This window comes from Panthera tigris, chromosome D1, assembly GCF_018350195.1.
Source record: "Panthera tigris isolate Pti1 chromosome D1, P.tigris_Pti1_mat1.1, whole genome shotgun sequence".
In the NCBI taxonomy this organism is placed as follows: Eukaryota; Metazoa; Chordata; class Mammalia; order Carnivora; family Felidae; genus Panthera; species Panthera tigris.
The window spans coordinates 54773951-54790153 of NC_056669.1; the positions used below are offsets into that span (position 1 = coordinate 54773951).

General features: G+C 37.4%; 1 protein-coding gene across 6 annotated transcripts in view; it reads right to left on the bottom strand.

The window, feature by feature from the left end:
* Positions 1-16203, bottom strand: part of ACER3 (alkaline ceramidase 3) — a 167094-nt gene that overhangs the window by 16640 nt on the left and 134251 nt on the right. For all 6 annotated transcript variants that reach the window (XM_042957533.1, XM_042957537.1, XM_042957535.1 and 3 more), the window contains one exon: positions 12422-12480. In XM_042957533.1, coding sequence (XP_042813467.1) covers positions 12422-12480 — 59 coding nt within the window. The remainder of the gene's footprint in view (positions 1-12421; positions 12481-16203) is intronic.

The following is a 16203-nucleotide window of genomic DNA, read 5'->3' on the forward strand; positions in this document are numbered from 1 at the left end:
TCAAATATAAGAAGATGTATTTTGTCATCACATTTCATTGGTAGTTTGGCTGACTACAAGATCCTAGGTTAGAATTCTGTAATTCCAGCTGCCACTTTTGTTTTGATGAGTCCTAAACCATTCTGATTCATGATCCTTTGTAAGTATTATATGCCTTCTAACTCTATAAATTTGTGGAATCTTCTTTGTCTTAGAATTCTGAAACTGGCATGGATTTATTTCCACCCATTGTGAACAGCCACTGGGTTTTTCCAATGCAATCATTCATGTCTTTCATGTATAGGATCTTTTCTTGAATAATTTTGGTGATGATTCCCTCCCTTCCATTTTATCTGCACTGTCCTCTCCCCTTTTTCTATGTTGGCCCTTCTATCCAGCCCAGTAATATTTCTACCGAATCTCTTCTCCATTTCTTTCTCATCAGCCTAATGGCACCCAGGTGTGTGTGTGTGTGTGTGTGTGTGTGTCTGTGTGTCCATCTGTCTTTGCTTCTGCCCTTTCTGCCAGGAAGCCCACAGACTTGAGGAAACACTTCACTGTTTCTCCACAGCAGTGGTGGTGATTGGGCCCAAGGGCCCTGAGATCTCATGCTGTCCTGTTTACTCTGGACCATACCATGGGTTTAGTAAGCCTTTCCTGTGGTAGATTCTTGCTGGTGGATGAGGGATGATGGACCATAATGCAGTCACAATGGAGAAGGAATTCCAGTAGCTTCTTTGACTGTATCTTTCAAACCATTCACTTCAGTTTATCATTGTACTATATTTTTAGTATCTTCTTTTGGGGCGGGGGGCAGATTCTTTGAATGTTCCTTTTTTATTGCATCCTACTCTTGAGTCATAGATGTAGTATATTTCTAGGAATATGAATAATGGTATTTGTTGTTTTGTTATTTTTGAAGTTTTCTTCTTCACGCATAAGTTGTTTTCTTCTAAGTTGCTTTTCTTTCCTTATTATTTGTTTTGACCTCTACGTTTCATATTGGTTGCATTTATCATATGTCTGGCACCGTCTCATTTTGAAGAATGGGAAACTAAAAAGGTGACCACAAGCTCTAAACATATGTTTGAGGCCCTTAGTCTAGTAACCTTCATTGTAGGGTTATTTTGCTGGACCAATTATTAGCGAACCCCCAATATCAGAATGTTTAGGTCTTTTAGGCTCCTCATATTCCCTAAAAGAAAATTCTTCCAATTTTCTGCTTAGAGGTTTTTACATACAACATTCAGATTGCATAAGGTCACCCGATTTCCCTGATTTCACCATGGTATTCACATGCTCAATTGTGTCTGCAAAACCCAATCTAGAGATATTGTTCACCCTTCCCAGAGAATAAACCTATAGGCTTCTGCAATTGTTCAGCGGTATGGAGTAGGTGAGGGGATGTAAGCATTTCACAGCTTCTTAAAGCCTTAACCAGTCTTCTTTATTTTAGACATCTCTTCTAGCTCCTTTTCCAAACTGTCTGTTGCTGCTAATGTTTGATATTTTAGAAAATTCTGGTGTAAACTGGAGGTTCTTTAAAATTCAGCTTTCGTGGGTTACTTAAGGCAGTTAGCAGTAATCCATCTACTTTCCAGCTTCTAAAATTTTATTAAGTCTTCTTGTGGATTTATGCTTTATAAATAAATTCCTTCGTTGGAGTCTTAGCAGGGTTTCAGAAGGGAGCAAAATTAAATTGAAGACGTTAATCTTTAATATTATATCTGTTTCCTTTTCATTACTTAAAAATTTTTTATGTTTCTTTTTTATTTTTGAGAGAGAGAGAGACAGAGTGAGCATGCCAGGGAGGGGTCAGAGAGGGAGACACAGAATCCGAAGCAGGCTCCAGGCTCTGAGCTGTCAGCACAGAGCCCAACGCGGTGCTCGGACACATGAACTGCAAGATCATGACCTGAGCTGAAGTCGGATGCTTAACTGATTAAGCCACCCAGGCACTCCTCTTTTCATTAGTTTCTGCCCTTCATTAGTCCCATTTTTCATTTCTATGTGGATTGATTCTATTGATCCACTTTCTAATTATTGAAGTTGTATGCTTAGTTCATTATTCTTCAGCCTATTTCATCTAAGGCTATGCATTTCCCTCTAAGAACCACTTTAGCTATATCTTACTTTGATTTGTAGTACTTTCACTGTGATTACTTTATATGAACTACGATATTTCTACTATGATTTCTATTTTTTACTTGTATTTACAAATGTGGTTTTAAATTTACAAATATATGGGCTATTTGGCTAATCCTGTCTGTACTATAGTTGGAGAACATGTTATATATGGTAATAATTCTTTAAAGTTTGTTGAACCTTGCTTTAAAACTAGTGTCTGGTAGATTTAATAACCACTCCGTGCATGCTTGAGAAGACCAAGCACTCTCTAACTGTTAAACATATTAAACCAACTTGTTATTGTATTACTCAAATTTTGTCTATATCCTTTTTAATAGAGCTACTGTGTTAAAATAACTCAGCATGATGGAACACTGATACATTTTTCTTTGTAATTCTGTCAATCTTTGCTTAAAATTTTCCATAGAAGAGTTAGAACTGCCTTTTTTTTTTTTCTGGTAAGGTGAATCTTTTAATAACAATGTAGCAAACACATTTGTTTTAAATAATGCCTTAATTTTTTTTGTTATTAAAATGGCTAGTCCAACTTTCTTTTAGTCAGTATTTGTGTGGCACATATTGTTTTTATATCCCTTTCTTTTAAAATTAGTATTTATGTGGGTTTTTTTTTTTTTAAGATTAAACAGGTAGGTTTTACTATCAAATGTAAATTCTACAAAAACTCAGTAGTATTGTAGTAAGGATGACTGCTTTCATCTTAAAGTCTTTCAGAGCTTTGGGCAGACAGCATCTTAAAGCATCAGGTATAAGCAACTCTTTTTCTGATCTTACGTGCCAGTTGTCACCAATTTTCACACAAAACGGTTTTTTGTTTTTTTCTTTTTTCCTACTGCAGTTGAAGGGCCATTGCTGGTCAGGTGAAGAGGGAATGTGTGGCTGTCCATTCACGGTATTAGTCAAAGTAATTAAAGACAGTGGCCACACAAGTCTGCACGTCACTGTATCCAAGCCAAGGACAACAGGAGTAACTTAAAGAAGACGTGTGCACTTAATCAAATCCTGTTTTCCTCTTTGGAGTTACATGAGGTAGCAGTACTAGCTGGCTAGTGTCTAATGTTGCACTTTTGTAGCATAAACACAGCTAAGCGGATAGTGCTAAAGACTGACAGCATCAGTACCAGCTCTAACCGCTTCAGCGTTTACCTGTCAGTCCAGCATGCTGACTCTAATACTATGCTTTTAAGAGTTTTAATCACTTGACAGTTAAGGCATGAGAGAAAGGGTTAAGGCTACTTCTTAATAGATACAAACATTCACTCCAGTTAGTATATTACTTTCTAGAACATACTGTTGAAAAAATTCTCATTTTGTGACACTAAAAACTATGGGATGTCTTTTATTAAAGTCAAAACTATCAGTAATGGGAGAAGTATAATATGAAATAAGACATATGAAGCTACAGTGTTCAGTTACAGTTTAAACTAGAAATTACTAACCACACATAGCTGCTTCTTTTTTGGTTTTACATTTTGGCCCCTAGTTCATTCTTATTTAGAACTGGCACCTGCTGAGAAAGAGCTGCAATTTTTTTTTTTTTTAAGTTTACTTATTTATTTTGAGAGAGAGAGAGAGAGAGGGAGGGAGGGAGGGAGGGGGAGAGAGAGAGAGAGAGAGAGAGAGTGAGAACATGTGGAGGAGGAACAGAGAGAGGGAGAGAGAATCTCAAGCAGGCTCCATGCTGTCAGTGTGGAGCCTGACTAAGGGCTTGAACTCCTAAACCGTGAGGTCATGACCTGAGCCGAAACCAAGAGTCAGATGCTTAACCGAGTGAGCCACCCAGGCGCCCCAAGAGATGCAACTTTTAAGCTATGTATTTTTTGTGGTGGCTGTGCCACGTACTGTGTATTTATGTTTTAATCATGCTTCTCATGAGTAGCACATAGCTGGATTTCTTTCCCCTGCTTGAGTCTTTTTCGTTGCTTAGCTTTGTCCATTTATATTGACTGATAAGTGACTGATAAATCACTGATAAGTGACTACTGATATATTTTGAATTTTTTCTACCCTTTATTTTCTGCTTTGTATTTGTTCTGACTCCTCCCTGCTTCCATTTTTACCCTTCTTTTCCTGATTTTTTTTGGATTCAGTTTATATCATTCCATTTACTCCCTCATGTTCTCAAAAGTCACTATAAAATCACTATTTTTAGTGATTAAATTTTTTAGATTAAATATTTTTAGACTAAAATCACTGTTTCTAATGTTTACCAAAAATGCACATGTAAAATCTAAAATTAATCACTGTATGTACCTTCTTCCCAAGTAAAAAAGACCTTAGCAACTATGTAACTAAGATTATCCTCAATCTCATGTTATTTGGTCCACCACTTATTTTCATTTAAAAATCTCTCAATTAGATATTAAAGAGTCACAATATTTTGTTCAGATAATCCCACAGGTTTATCACTTTTTCTCCAACAGCTAAAGAGATTCTTACAGGGGAACATCTTTCAGTGAGATATAGTGGTAAACTTTCTCCATTTTTGTTTGTTTCAAAATGTCTTTATGTTACCTCTGTTTTTGAAAGATATCTGCATATATAATTCGAAGCTGATAGTTAATTTCTCTTAGCACTTTGAAGATAATAGTCTGTGTTTGGCTTCCATTGTTTTGGCTGTTGGTAAGTCTGCTGACTATTCCTTTGTTAGTAATATGCCTTTTATCTCTGGATATGTTAAGATCTTTGTCTTTGGATTTCAGCAATTTTAGTATGGTTTTTCTATAGGCAACAATCAGGATTCAACTGCAGATACTATCTCTATTTAAAGCAGAAAAGAATTTAATATTCAATTCCAACCGAAATGCTGAATGAGTAAGGTTTAGACTCTAAACTTTGAACACTACCACAGAATTATCTTGCCAAAGGAACTTTTTTTCTTTTTCACATTTAGGAAGCTAGAGAATTGGGAGGACTTTGCACCCAGCATCATACTGTAACCTTAGCTATAATTCATAGATCAGGAAGCTGTCATCATACCTGTTTCTAGGGCCATGATGCATACCCTTGATCCACAACAGTAAATGGATGCCTTACATACTACCACTTCTCTCCCGCACAAGTTAACTTGGTTTTGATTTCAATCTCATGTGAATACATGTGATTGGTAGAACCTGAATGTATCTGGAAACTTACCTGCAAAACAAATATGGGAAATATAACTTTTAGCTTTTCATTTATATTATAGGAATGAATTCTTGATGAAGGCTGGAATGATAGTGAATGAGCTAATCTACCACATCTGCCATACCTGAGAAACCTGAGTAAGATTTAATTTGTCCTGCTAGGGAATTATTGTCCTTGAAGCTAAGGAATCATGTCTTCTATCGTTTCAAGAAAATATGCACCTACTATCTCTTTGAATATCTCTTCTGTTTCCATTTTTGCCATTTTTTCCCTTGGAACTACAAAAAGAAGTATTATTTCTTTGTAATGTTTTATTTCTTTAGACTTGTCTTCCAATTTAATTAATTCTCTCTTCATCTGTGTCTAATCTACTTTTACTTATCTGTTGAGTTTATTTCAGTATTTTTTTCAATGTTAGAAGTTCTTTAATTCTAGGGGTTCCTGGATGGCTTAGTTGGTTGAGCATCCAACTCTTGATTTCAGCTCAGGTCATGATCCCAGGGTCATGGGATGGAGCCCCACATTGGCCTTTGCACAGAGCATGGAGCCTACTTGGTATTCTCTTGCTCCCTCTCTCTGTGCCCCTCCCCTATGCATACACACACATGCTCTCTTTCTCAAAAACAAACAAACAAACATTTAAGAAAAAAGAAATTCTTTGATTCTTTTTCAAATCTGGAATTTCACTTTTGATAATCTCCTATTCCTTGGTCACATTTTCATTTTCTCCTTCATTTCATTAAATATTTTCTACATAGTTACTTTATATTTCAGTGTCTGATTTGGGAGGCTTATTTCTACTGATTTCTGTTTCTCCTGACTTTTGCTTATGGTAGCTTATTTCCTCTTCTGGTTTTGGAATTGATTGTGCACACTAGTTTGATCTCCATCCAATCTACAGAAATCTTCAAGGGCCTATATATGAAAGTACATTTTTTTAAAAGATGATTTACTTTTGGGGCGCCTGGGTGGCGCAGTCGGTTAAGCGTCCGACTTCAGCCAGGTCACGATCTCACGGTCCGTGAGTTCGAGCCCCGCGTCGGGCTCTGGGCTGATGGCTCGGAGCCTGGAGCCTGTTTCCGATTCTGTGTCTCCCTCTCTCTCTGACCCTCCCCCGTTCATGCTCTGTCTCTCTCTGTCCCAAAAAAATAAATAAAAAACGTTGAAAAAAAAATTAAAAAAAAAAAAAGATGATTTACTTTTGCTTCTCTCATACATACTGGGGCTCTAGGAATGCTGGACCAATTTAAGGTAATTTTACACCTTGAGGTTTCCCGACAATAAAGAAAATATGTATTTAAATCCCAAACCTGTGTGAAGGAAGAAGAGTGACTACAAATTCTCAGGGTAGTCATTTTTCCTATGTAAAACTGAGGCTGAAGGACAAGGTGCCTTGTCACTGCTCATGATCTTAGAACTCATTTGTCAATTTAGTTTTCAGGTCCTTCTTTGGATTTGATGCTTTGGAACTTTCTTTACATTTTTTTTTTTTTTTTGAGCTCAGTTATGCATTTAAAAGGATGTTTGTTGTGCTATATCCAGAATTTCTAGATGTTTTGTTACAGAAGATTTTCAGATATATCTTTTCAGACATAGTAAAACAAAACAAAACAAGTTCTAGAGTTTCAACCCAATTAACATTTTTTTTAATGTTTATTTTATCGTTGAGAGAGACAGAGCATGAGCAGGGGAGGGGCAAAGAGAGAGGGAGACACAGAATACGAAGGAGGCTTCAGGCTCCCAGCTGTCAGCACAGAGTCTGATGCGGGGCTTGAACCCACGAACTGTGATGTCATGACCTGAGCCAAAGTTGGATGCTTAACCAACTGAACCACCCCGGTGCCCCTCAACCTGGTTTAAAAAAATCTTTACTGATAAGCACTATCCTGAGTTTCAACTAAGAGCTGAAGAAACTTATAATCTAGATAGGCAAGACACATATGTAAACAATGAACAGTATTAAATGGAATAATAACCAAATAGAAATATAAGAAAGAAGCTGTGGCAAGGCAGATAGAAGAAAAGATGTTTTATCTCCTAGGACTTCCACTGTTACACACTATTTACAGGTCTGTCATTTGTGTTTCTTTCTTTTTTTTTTTTTTAATTTTTTTTAACGTTTTATTTATTTTTGAGACAGAGAGAGACAGAGCATGAACGGGGGAGGGGCAGAGAGAAAGGGAGACACAGAATCGGAAGCAGGCTCCAGGCTCTGAACCATCAGCCCAGAGCCCGACGCGGGGCTCGAACTCACGGACCGCGAGATCGTGACCTGAGCTGAAGTCGGACGCCCAACCGACTGAGCCACCCAGGCTCCCCCTGTCATTTGTGTTTCTAAAAGTATTGGTATCCTATCTATTAGACTTGATTTAAGGCAAGGACTGTATTTTATGCTTCTTTACAGTTCCCTAAGGTGCCTAGATTAAAAGCAGAATAAATTAGGGATTTCTGCTTCTGGGAAGATTAAACAGGTACACTTTTCCCTGTTCTTCCCAGTAAGTATAATTAAAAATCCTGAACATTATATAAAAACAAGCACAAGAAGACTCTGAAAGGTGGAAAGAAGGCCAACTGGTTAGAGACTGGGACCTGAGTTACATTACAATACATTCCATGTGTTTTCTTTTTGCCTCATATATCCCAAAGTGGGAACTAAAGATGCTAGCAACCCAGAAATGCCACTAGATACAGACAAAACAGCTCCAACAAAAACCTGCTCTGTCTAGCCAAATGACTAGGAAAGAGACAGCCTAGCAAGACAGAAAACTTACACAAAAACTAATATTCTATAGTCAAACACCACAAAAAAACTGTAGCCTCAACCCCATCCATGCTGCAAAGACTGAATGGGGAGTCTAGACTTCCTTTCTCATCAGGCCATAAGAAGTTGGGACTAAAACAGCAGATTTGACATTCATGTTATTGGTGTCCTGGAAGGGGAGAAGAAAGAAGGCAGGGCTGAAAAAGTACTTGATGAAATAATGGCTGAAAACTTTCAAATTTAGACAAAAAGACTACTTCCCCCAACAACAAAAACCAGCATTATGAAGCCACAGACTCGAAGCTGAGCTATCCTCAAACATGTTAAACCCAAAGAAATTCATATCAAAACATACTATAGACAAACTTCTAAAAACTAAAGACAAGAAAAAATCTTGAAAAGAGTGACAGAGAAGAATACCTTACCTATACTATAGGAGAAAATGAATTTGAATGACAGGATTTCTCCTCAGGAAACCTGAGGGCCAGAATGAAGTGACACAACATTTTTCAAGTTCTGAAAGAGAACTGTCAACCTAGAATTCTATATCCAGCAAAAATATCCTTTAGGAATGAAACAGAAATCAAGACACATTCTCAGATGAAGGTTAGAGACTTTGGGACCTTAAAGAAGTTTTCTAAACAGAAAGGAAATGATGAGGTGTGGCTGGGTGGATGGACTGGTTAAGTGTCTGGCTCTTGATTTTGGCTCAGCTCATGATCTCACAGTTCATGAGACAGAGCCCCATGCTGGGCTCTGTGCTGACAGCATAGAGCCTCCTTGGGATTCTCTCTCCTTCTCTCTCTCTGCCCCACCTCAGCTTGTGCTCTATCTCTCAAAATAATAAATAAACATGAAAAAAATTTAAATAAAAAAAAGAAAGGAAATGATGACAGAGGGAATCTTAGCATGTTAGAAAAGAAGAAAGAGAAATGTAAAGAGTAAAAATATGAGTAAATACATTTTTCTTCTCCTTTTTGTTTCTCCTCCTAGTATGTTTCATGGTGGGGCAAAAATTGTAATACTGTCTGATGTGGTTATAAGTGCATGCAAAATGCATATTTTAAGTTGAGCAGGGAAAAGTACAGTTGTGGGTTAAATTTGTCCCCCTTGGGGTGCCTGGGTGGCTCAGCTGGTTAAGCATCCAACTTTGGCTCAGGTCATGATCTCAATGTTTCTGGGTTCGAACCCCATGTTGGTTTCTGTTCTGACAGCTTGGAGCCTGGAGCCTGCTTCGGATTCTGTGTCTTCCTCTCTCTCTGCCCCTCCCTGTCTCTCTCTCTCTCTCTCTCTCTCTCTCTCTCTCTCTCTCTCTCTCTCTCAAAAATAAAGAAACATTAAAAAAATTGCTTTTTAATTTTTCCCCCTCAAAAAAGATATGTTGAAGTCCTAAGCCCCAGTACCTCATTTTGTGACCTTATTTGGAAATAGGGTCACTACAGATATAATTAGTTAAGACGAGATTATACTGGAGTAGAGTGGGCTCCTAATCCACTATGAATGATGTTCTTGTATGAAAATGGCCATGTAAAGACACAGAAATACAAGGAGAACCTCATGTCATTACAAATGCAAAGACTGAAATTATGTGAATAAATGTGTAGGAATGCTAAAGATTGCCAACAAACCACCTGAAGCTAAGAAGAATTAGGGATGGATTCCCCTACAGGTTTCAGAGGAATCATGGTCATACTGACACCTTGATTTCTGACTTCTGGCTTTCATAACTGTGAAACAGTAAATAAAACTATAAACTAATATCCTTCATAACTATAAATGTAAGAATCCTTAAGAAAATATTAACAAGTATCATTTGACAACATATGAAAACAATTTTACACCGTGACTAAGTGTGGTTCATTCAGATTACAAAGCTTGTTCAGTATTTGAAAAGTAATCAATGTATTAACACCACACTAACAGACTACAGGAAAAAAATCATATGATCAAATCAATTGGTAATCTCAAGGAATCTACAAAAGTCTTCTAGAACTATTAAGTTCAGCAAGATGGCAGAATACAAGATAAACATAATATTTTATTTCTATATAACAACAATTAACAGGTAAATACAAAAATTTAAAAATAAAATACCATTTACAATTGCTCAAAAAATGGAAACTCCAAAATGCTGGCCAAAAAAAAAAAAAAAAAAAATCAAAGATGATCCAAATAAATGGAGAGGCGTGCTATGTTTATAGATTGGAAGACTCAACATGATTAAAAGATGTGAATTCTTTGTAAATTGATGTGCAAGTTTAACGCAATTCCTATAAAAATCCCAACAAAATTTTAAATATAGACAATATTATGGTAAAGTTTATATGGAAAGACAAAGGAACCTAAACAGCTAAAACAATTTTAAAAAGCAGTAAGAGGAATCAGTCTACATGACTGGAAGAGTTGTTTTATAGTTACACTAATCAAGAGTGTCGCACTGGTGGAAGTAAGACACACAGATCAATGTAACAGAATAAAAACACAGAAATAGATCCATACAAATACATACAAATCATCTTTGAGAAAAGAGTAAAAGCAGTTCAGTGGAGAAATTTCAGATAGCCTTTTCAATCAGTGTTCCTAGGGGCAGTTGGACATCCATAGGTAAAAAAATGGACCTCAGCCTAAGCCTCATATCTTACATAAAAATTAACTAAAAATAAATTATGAACTCAAATGTAAAATATAAAACTATACAAAAATTTTAGGAAAAAAACCAGAATAAGTCTAGGGTTAGGGACTGAGTTCCTATATTTGACATCAAAAGTACGATCCATAAAATAAAAATTGATAAATTGGACTTCATCAAAATTAAAAACTTTTTTGCTCTGTGAAAGACTCTAAAAAGAGTATGGAAAGACAAGGAAATAGATAGGGAGAAAATATTTGTGAGCTAAGTATTTGATAAAGGATTACTATCTAAAATATACAAAGAACTCTTAAAACTCAACTGAAAAAAAAAGAGAATACCAACAGAAAATGGGCAAAGACAAACAAACATTTCAACAAAGAGGATATACAGATGGCAAATAAACACATGAAAATATGCTCATCTGTAGATATTAGAAAATGGGAATTAAAACTACAATGAGAGATTACCTATAAGAATAGCTAAAATTAAAAAGTGACAACACGAAATGTTGGCAAGAATGCAGAGAAACTGGGTTACTCATACACTACTGGTGGGAATATAAAATGATAGACCCACCCTGGAAAACAGTATGGCAATTTTGAGAAAAACTAAACATATAACCATGACACAACCTAGCAATTCCCCTCTGGGCATTTATTCCAGAGAAGTGAAAATTTATATTCATACAAAAACCTATATACAAATGTTTGCAGCAGCTTTATTCCTTATAGTCAAAAACTAGAAACAATCCAGATGTCATTTAACAGGTCAATGGTTAAACCGTGGTACATCCATAGCGCGGAATACTACAGGAATGAACTACTGATACACTCAACAACTTATACTGATCTCCAGTGAATTATGCTGAGTGCAAAAGACTAATCCCAAAGGTTACACATACTATATGGTTCCATTTGTGTAATATTCTTGAAATTTAAAAAAAATCTGGAAATGAAGGACAGATTAGTGGTTGCCAGGGGTTAAGGACAAGTGATGGGAGGGTGGGGTGAGACAGAAGTGGGTATGACTAAACAAGGACAACACAGGGATCCTTGTGATGATGGAACTGTTCTGTATCTTGACTTTGTCAATGTCAAATCCTGGTTGTAATACTGTACTATACAGTTTTGCAAGACATTATTATTGGAGAAAATTGGTAAAGGGTATAGGAGGTCTCTATTATTTCTTATAATGCATGTTAATTCTACAATTACCTCAAAACAAAAAGCTTAATTAAAAAAGAAAAAACTAGAATAAACCCATAAATCATATTATTTATCGAGCACCTGCTGCTGTATGGCCATGCCCATGGGAGGTACTCACATGAATATTAATCTTCATAAACTCTGTAAAGATTATGCTATTTCCTAAACCATCTTTCTGGAATACTGATTCTTTGTGACATTAACAGCATTCCTTGAATAGTGTTTTGTAAAAAGGGTTCTGAGTCAACTAGTCTGAGAAGCACAAAAACAGTTTTTGTTTTTACTGTAGGACTTCTCAAGGCAATATACTAAGGTACGTTATAAAATTCAAAAGGAAGCCATCATACACAGCTTTCCTCAAATTAATTTTGGAACATTTGTTTTTACATAATGCCTGTTAACAACTTGCGTAAAGAACTAGTATTCCTTACCTTACGCCACAATAAATGTTGGTTTATAATTTTCTATTAATATCCCTGCTGGTGTTGCATTTTATGTCTTATTTCAATTTAGCCTATAGATTTATTGCCTGAATGTAATCTAATCATGGTGTTGATGGTCCAAATTACTTACCATGTAACAATATAAATAGATCGAAGTACTAATGTGAAGACCAACATTCCATACATAACCTGAATAAGAAAAGAAAAATGAAGTCAGTGAAATCACTATTCTTTGGCAAAGGAAGTATATTTTGCCTACAAAAATAGCCCTCAATAAAATAAAACATTTACTATCATTTGTTACATTTAAAGAACAGAATTTTAGCAGGTATCTTCTCCCATTCCAAAGGTTGCCTTTCAGTGTTGCTGACAGTTTCCTTTGATGTGCAGAAGCTTTTTATTTTGATGAAGTCCCAATAGTCTATTTTTGCATTTGCTTCTCTTGCCTCCAAAAACATATCTAAAAAGAAGGTGCTACCACGGATATCAAAAAGGTTACTGCCTGTGCTCTCCTCTAGGATTTTTATGGTTTCAAGTCTCACATTTAGGTCTTTAATCCATTTTGAATTTATTTTTGTGTAGGGTGTGAGAAAATGGTCCAGTTTCCTTCTTTTGCATGTGGCTGTCCAGTTTCCCTAACACCATTTGTTGAAGAGACTGTCTTTTCCCCACTGGATATTCTTTCCTGCTTTATCAAAGATTAATTGACCATATAGTTGTGGGTTTATTTCTTAGTTTTCTATTCTGTTCCACCGATCTATGTGTCTTTTTTGTGCCAGTAGCATATTGTTTTGATTGCTACAGCTTTGTAAGGTAACTTGAAGTCCAGAATTGTAATGCCTCTAGCTTTGCTTTTCTTCTTCAAGGTTGCTTTTGGCTATTCAGGGTCTTTTGCAGTTCCACACAAATTGTAGGATTATCTGATAAAGAGTTAGTATCCAACATATATAAAAATACTTATAAAACTCCACACCCTGAAACCCAATAATCCAATTTAAAAATGGGCAGAGGGTATGAATAGACCTTTCTCCAAAGAAGCATATAGATGGCCAACAGACCATAAAAAAAACAGACATAAAAAGATGCTCAACATCATTTGTCATCAGGGAAATACAAATCAAAACTATAATGAGATATCACCTCACACCTATCAGAATGGCTAAACTCAACACTACAAGAAACAACAGGTGGTGGTGAGAAAGAAACAACAAGTGTGGAGAAAAGGGAACTTTCGTGCACTGTTGGTGGGAATGCAACTGGTGCAGCCCCTTTGGAAAACAGCATGGAGGTTCCTCAAAAAGCTAAAAATAGAACTATTCTATGATCCAGCAATTGCACCACTAGGTATTTACCCACCCAAAGAATACAAAAATACTAATTCAAAGGGATACATGGACCCTAATGTTAACAACAGCATTATCTCCCACAGCAAAATTATGGAAACAGCCCAAGTACCCACTGACTGATGAATGGATAAAGATGTGGTATACAGAGTGAGAGCTAGAATGGCAGTGTAGTAGGAAGACCCTAGGCTTGCCTCATCCCTCCAGCATAGCTAGATAACTATCAAACATTCTCAATACCCAAGAAATAGACCTGTGGACAGATAAACTGTACAACTAGAGAGAGAGAAAAGGCCACAGGAAGGTAGGGCGTGCAGAGATGTGGTTTGGGGGAGAAATGGATCATGGGTGCTGCAGAGGGGAGGGAGCCCTGGTTGCAGAGAAAGATGAGATAGAGAGGAGAGCACAGGAATTCACACAAGAATACTTTCCCAAAGCTACTGGATGGAAAAACTAGAGGGGCTGATTTTTGTGAGTTTTTTTAATAAGCAGGGCTCAAAGACTAGAGTTTTGGAGATCTGTGGGCTTATCTAGGATAGGGACCTGAGGGTACTGTCTTGCTCCTGTAGTGAAGGCAGGCAAGTGCTCCTGGGCAGAAAGCGTGATCTGAGGATCACCTGGGGCACATGGGGAGGTGACTGTTCTCTTTTCTTGGAGCATATCTGTGAGAGGTGGCATTGCCTCTCTGGGGACAAAGAGCCAGATGGCACCATTTCGCTCCCCTACCCCTCATCATAGGTGCAGAGGCACTTGCTGTGGGTGGCTAACCAGGACAATGGGTGTTTAGTTGCTTTGCTCCTGGCTCTGGCGCAGCTGCCCTTCCGGGACAAACCTGCACTGGTCCCAGTGTAATGCGACCCTCACCCAGAAGACCAGCATGAGTCCCTGCCACACCAGATTCCTAAAGTTTGGAGTTTTGAAAGGCAGCAGGCTTGGCTACGACAGAGCACAACGGACACTGTGCTGTTCCAGGCAGGTAAGCAACCTGGAGACAGACAGTGTGAAAATGGCGATCTAAAAACACATAGGACAGACAAGGGTTAATTATTCATTCTTCTGGGAGGGCTCCTCTGAAAGCAGCAAGGGTGGCCTTCCCTCCCTGGGGACCAAGGAGGTGGCTCATACCATTTCTTTCCCCCGCTCCTTAGCATAAACCAACTTTAGTAAACAGCACAGCACCAACACTAGCTGCCTAATGCTTATACCAGGTCCCATCCCTCTGTGATCCACTGGTAATGCTCTTCTTGGCAGGTGTGCTTAAGGAACAGTGCAGCAAGCTGCTTCCTGGAAGACCAGCGCAAACTCCCACACGCACATCTACTGACTACAGCATTCTGCAAAACTTCTGTTCTGGTGGAAATAGCATCAGGTCTCATTTAACAAGCAGAACAGAACACACCTAGTTAAAACTCACCACACTCTGGTCAAGGACCAAACACTGTCCATTGCAGGCAAGGAAAGCCTCTACAGACAACTGACCTGAGGGATAGACCAGCCAAAACACAGTAGCAGAGTGGACGCAACACACACCAGAGACACTTCCTGAAGTGCCAGGCCCTGCATATTACATGATCTCTTCTTCATAAAGCTATTACTCAAAGACACAGTAAACATAACAGGATTTATACCATACAGAAGACAAAGACCTAGAGAAAATGCCACGATGGAGGAATTCATTCCAAAAGAAAGAACAAGAAAAGGTCACGGCCAGAGCTCTAATCGAAACAGACAAAATTAACATTCTGCAGAATTTAAAGCAAGAATCATAGAATACTCACTGGGCTTGAGAAAAGTATGGAAGACATTAGGGAGACCCTTACTGCAGAGATAAAAGAGCTAAAAAACAATCAGGCAGAAATGAAAAATGCAGTATCTAAGATTCAAAACCAACTGGATGTAATGACCACAAGGATGGAAGAAGCAGAGGAATGAACAAGTGAGACAGGATAGAATTATGTTAAATATTGAAGCTGAAAAAAAAAGAGAAAGCAGAATGATCATGAGAGTAGACCTAGAAAACTCAGTGACTCCAAACATAGTAACATTCCTACTATAGGAGTCTCAGAGGGAGAGTGAGAAAAGGGGGAAGAAGGTTTATTTGCAAACAGCAAAAAACTTCCCTATCTGGGGAAGGAAACAGACATCCAGGAGGCACAGAGAACTCCCACCAAAATCAACAAAAGCAGGCCAACACCAAGACATACTGTAGTTAAATTTGTAAAATATAGTGATAAAGTAAATGTGATATGTATGTGTATAGACACACACACACACACATATACATAAAATGGAATATTACTCAGCCACAAAAAAGAATGAAATCTTGCCATTTGCAATGACACGGATGGTGTTAGAGAGTATTATGCCAGGTGAAATAAGTCAGAGAAAGACAAATACCATATGATTTCACTCATATGTGAAAGGCTGTTTTATATACATATAAACAAACATTTTTTGTATACTGTTTTTGTATCATGTGACTTTCCTTTTTCAAATCTCTTCAAATTCTAATAATTTATCTGTAGATTCTTTAGATTTTCTATGTATACATTTGTGTATCACTTGTGAA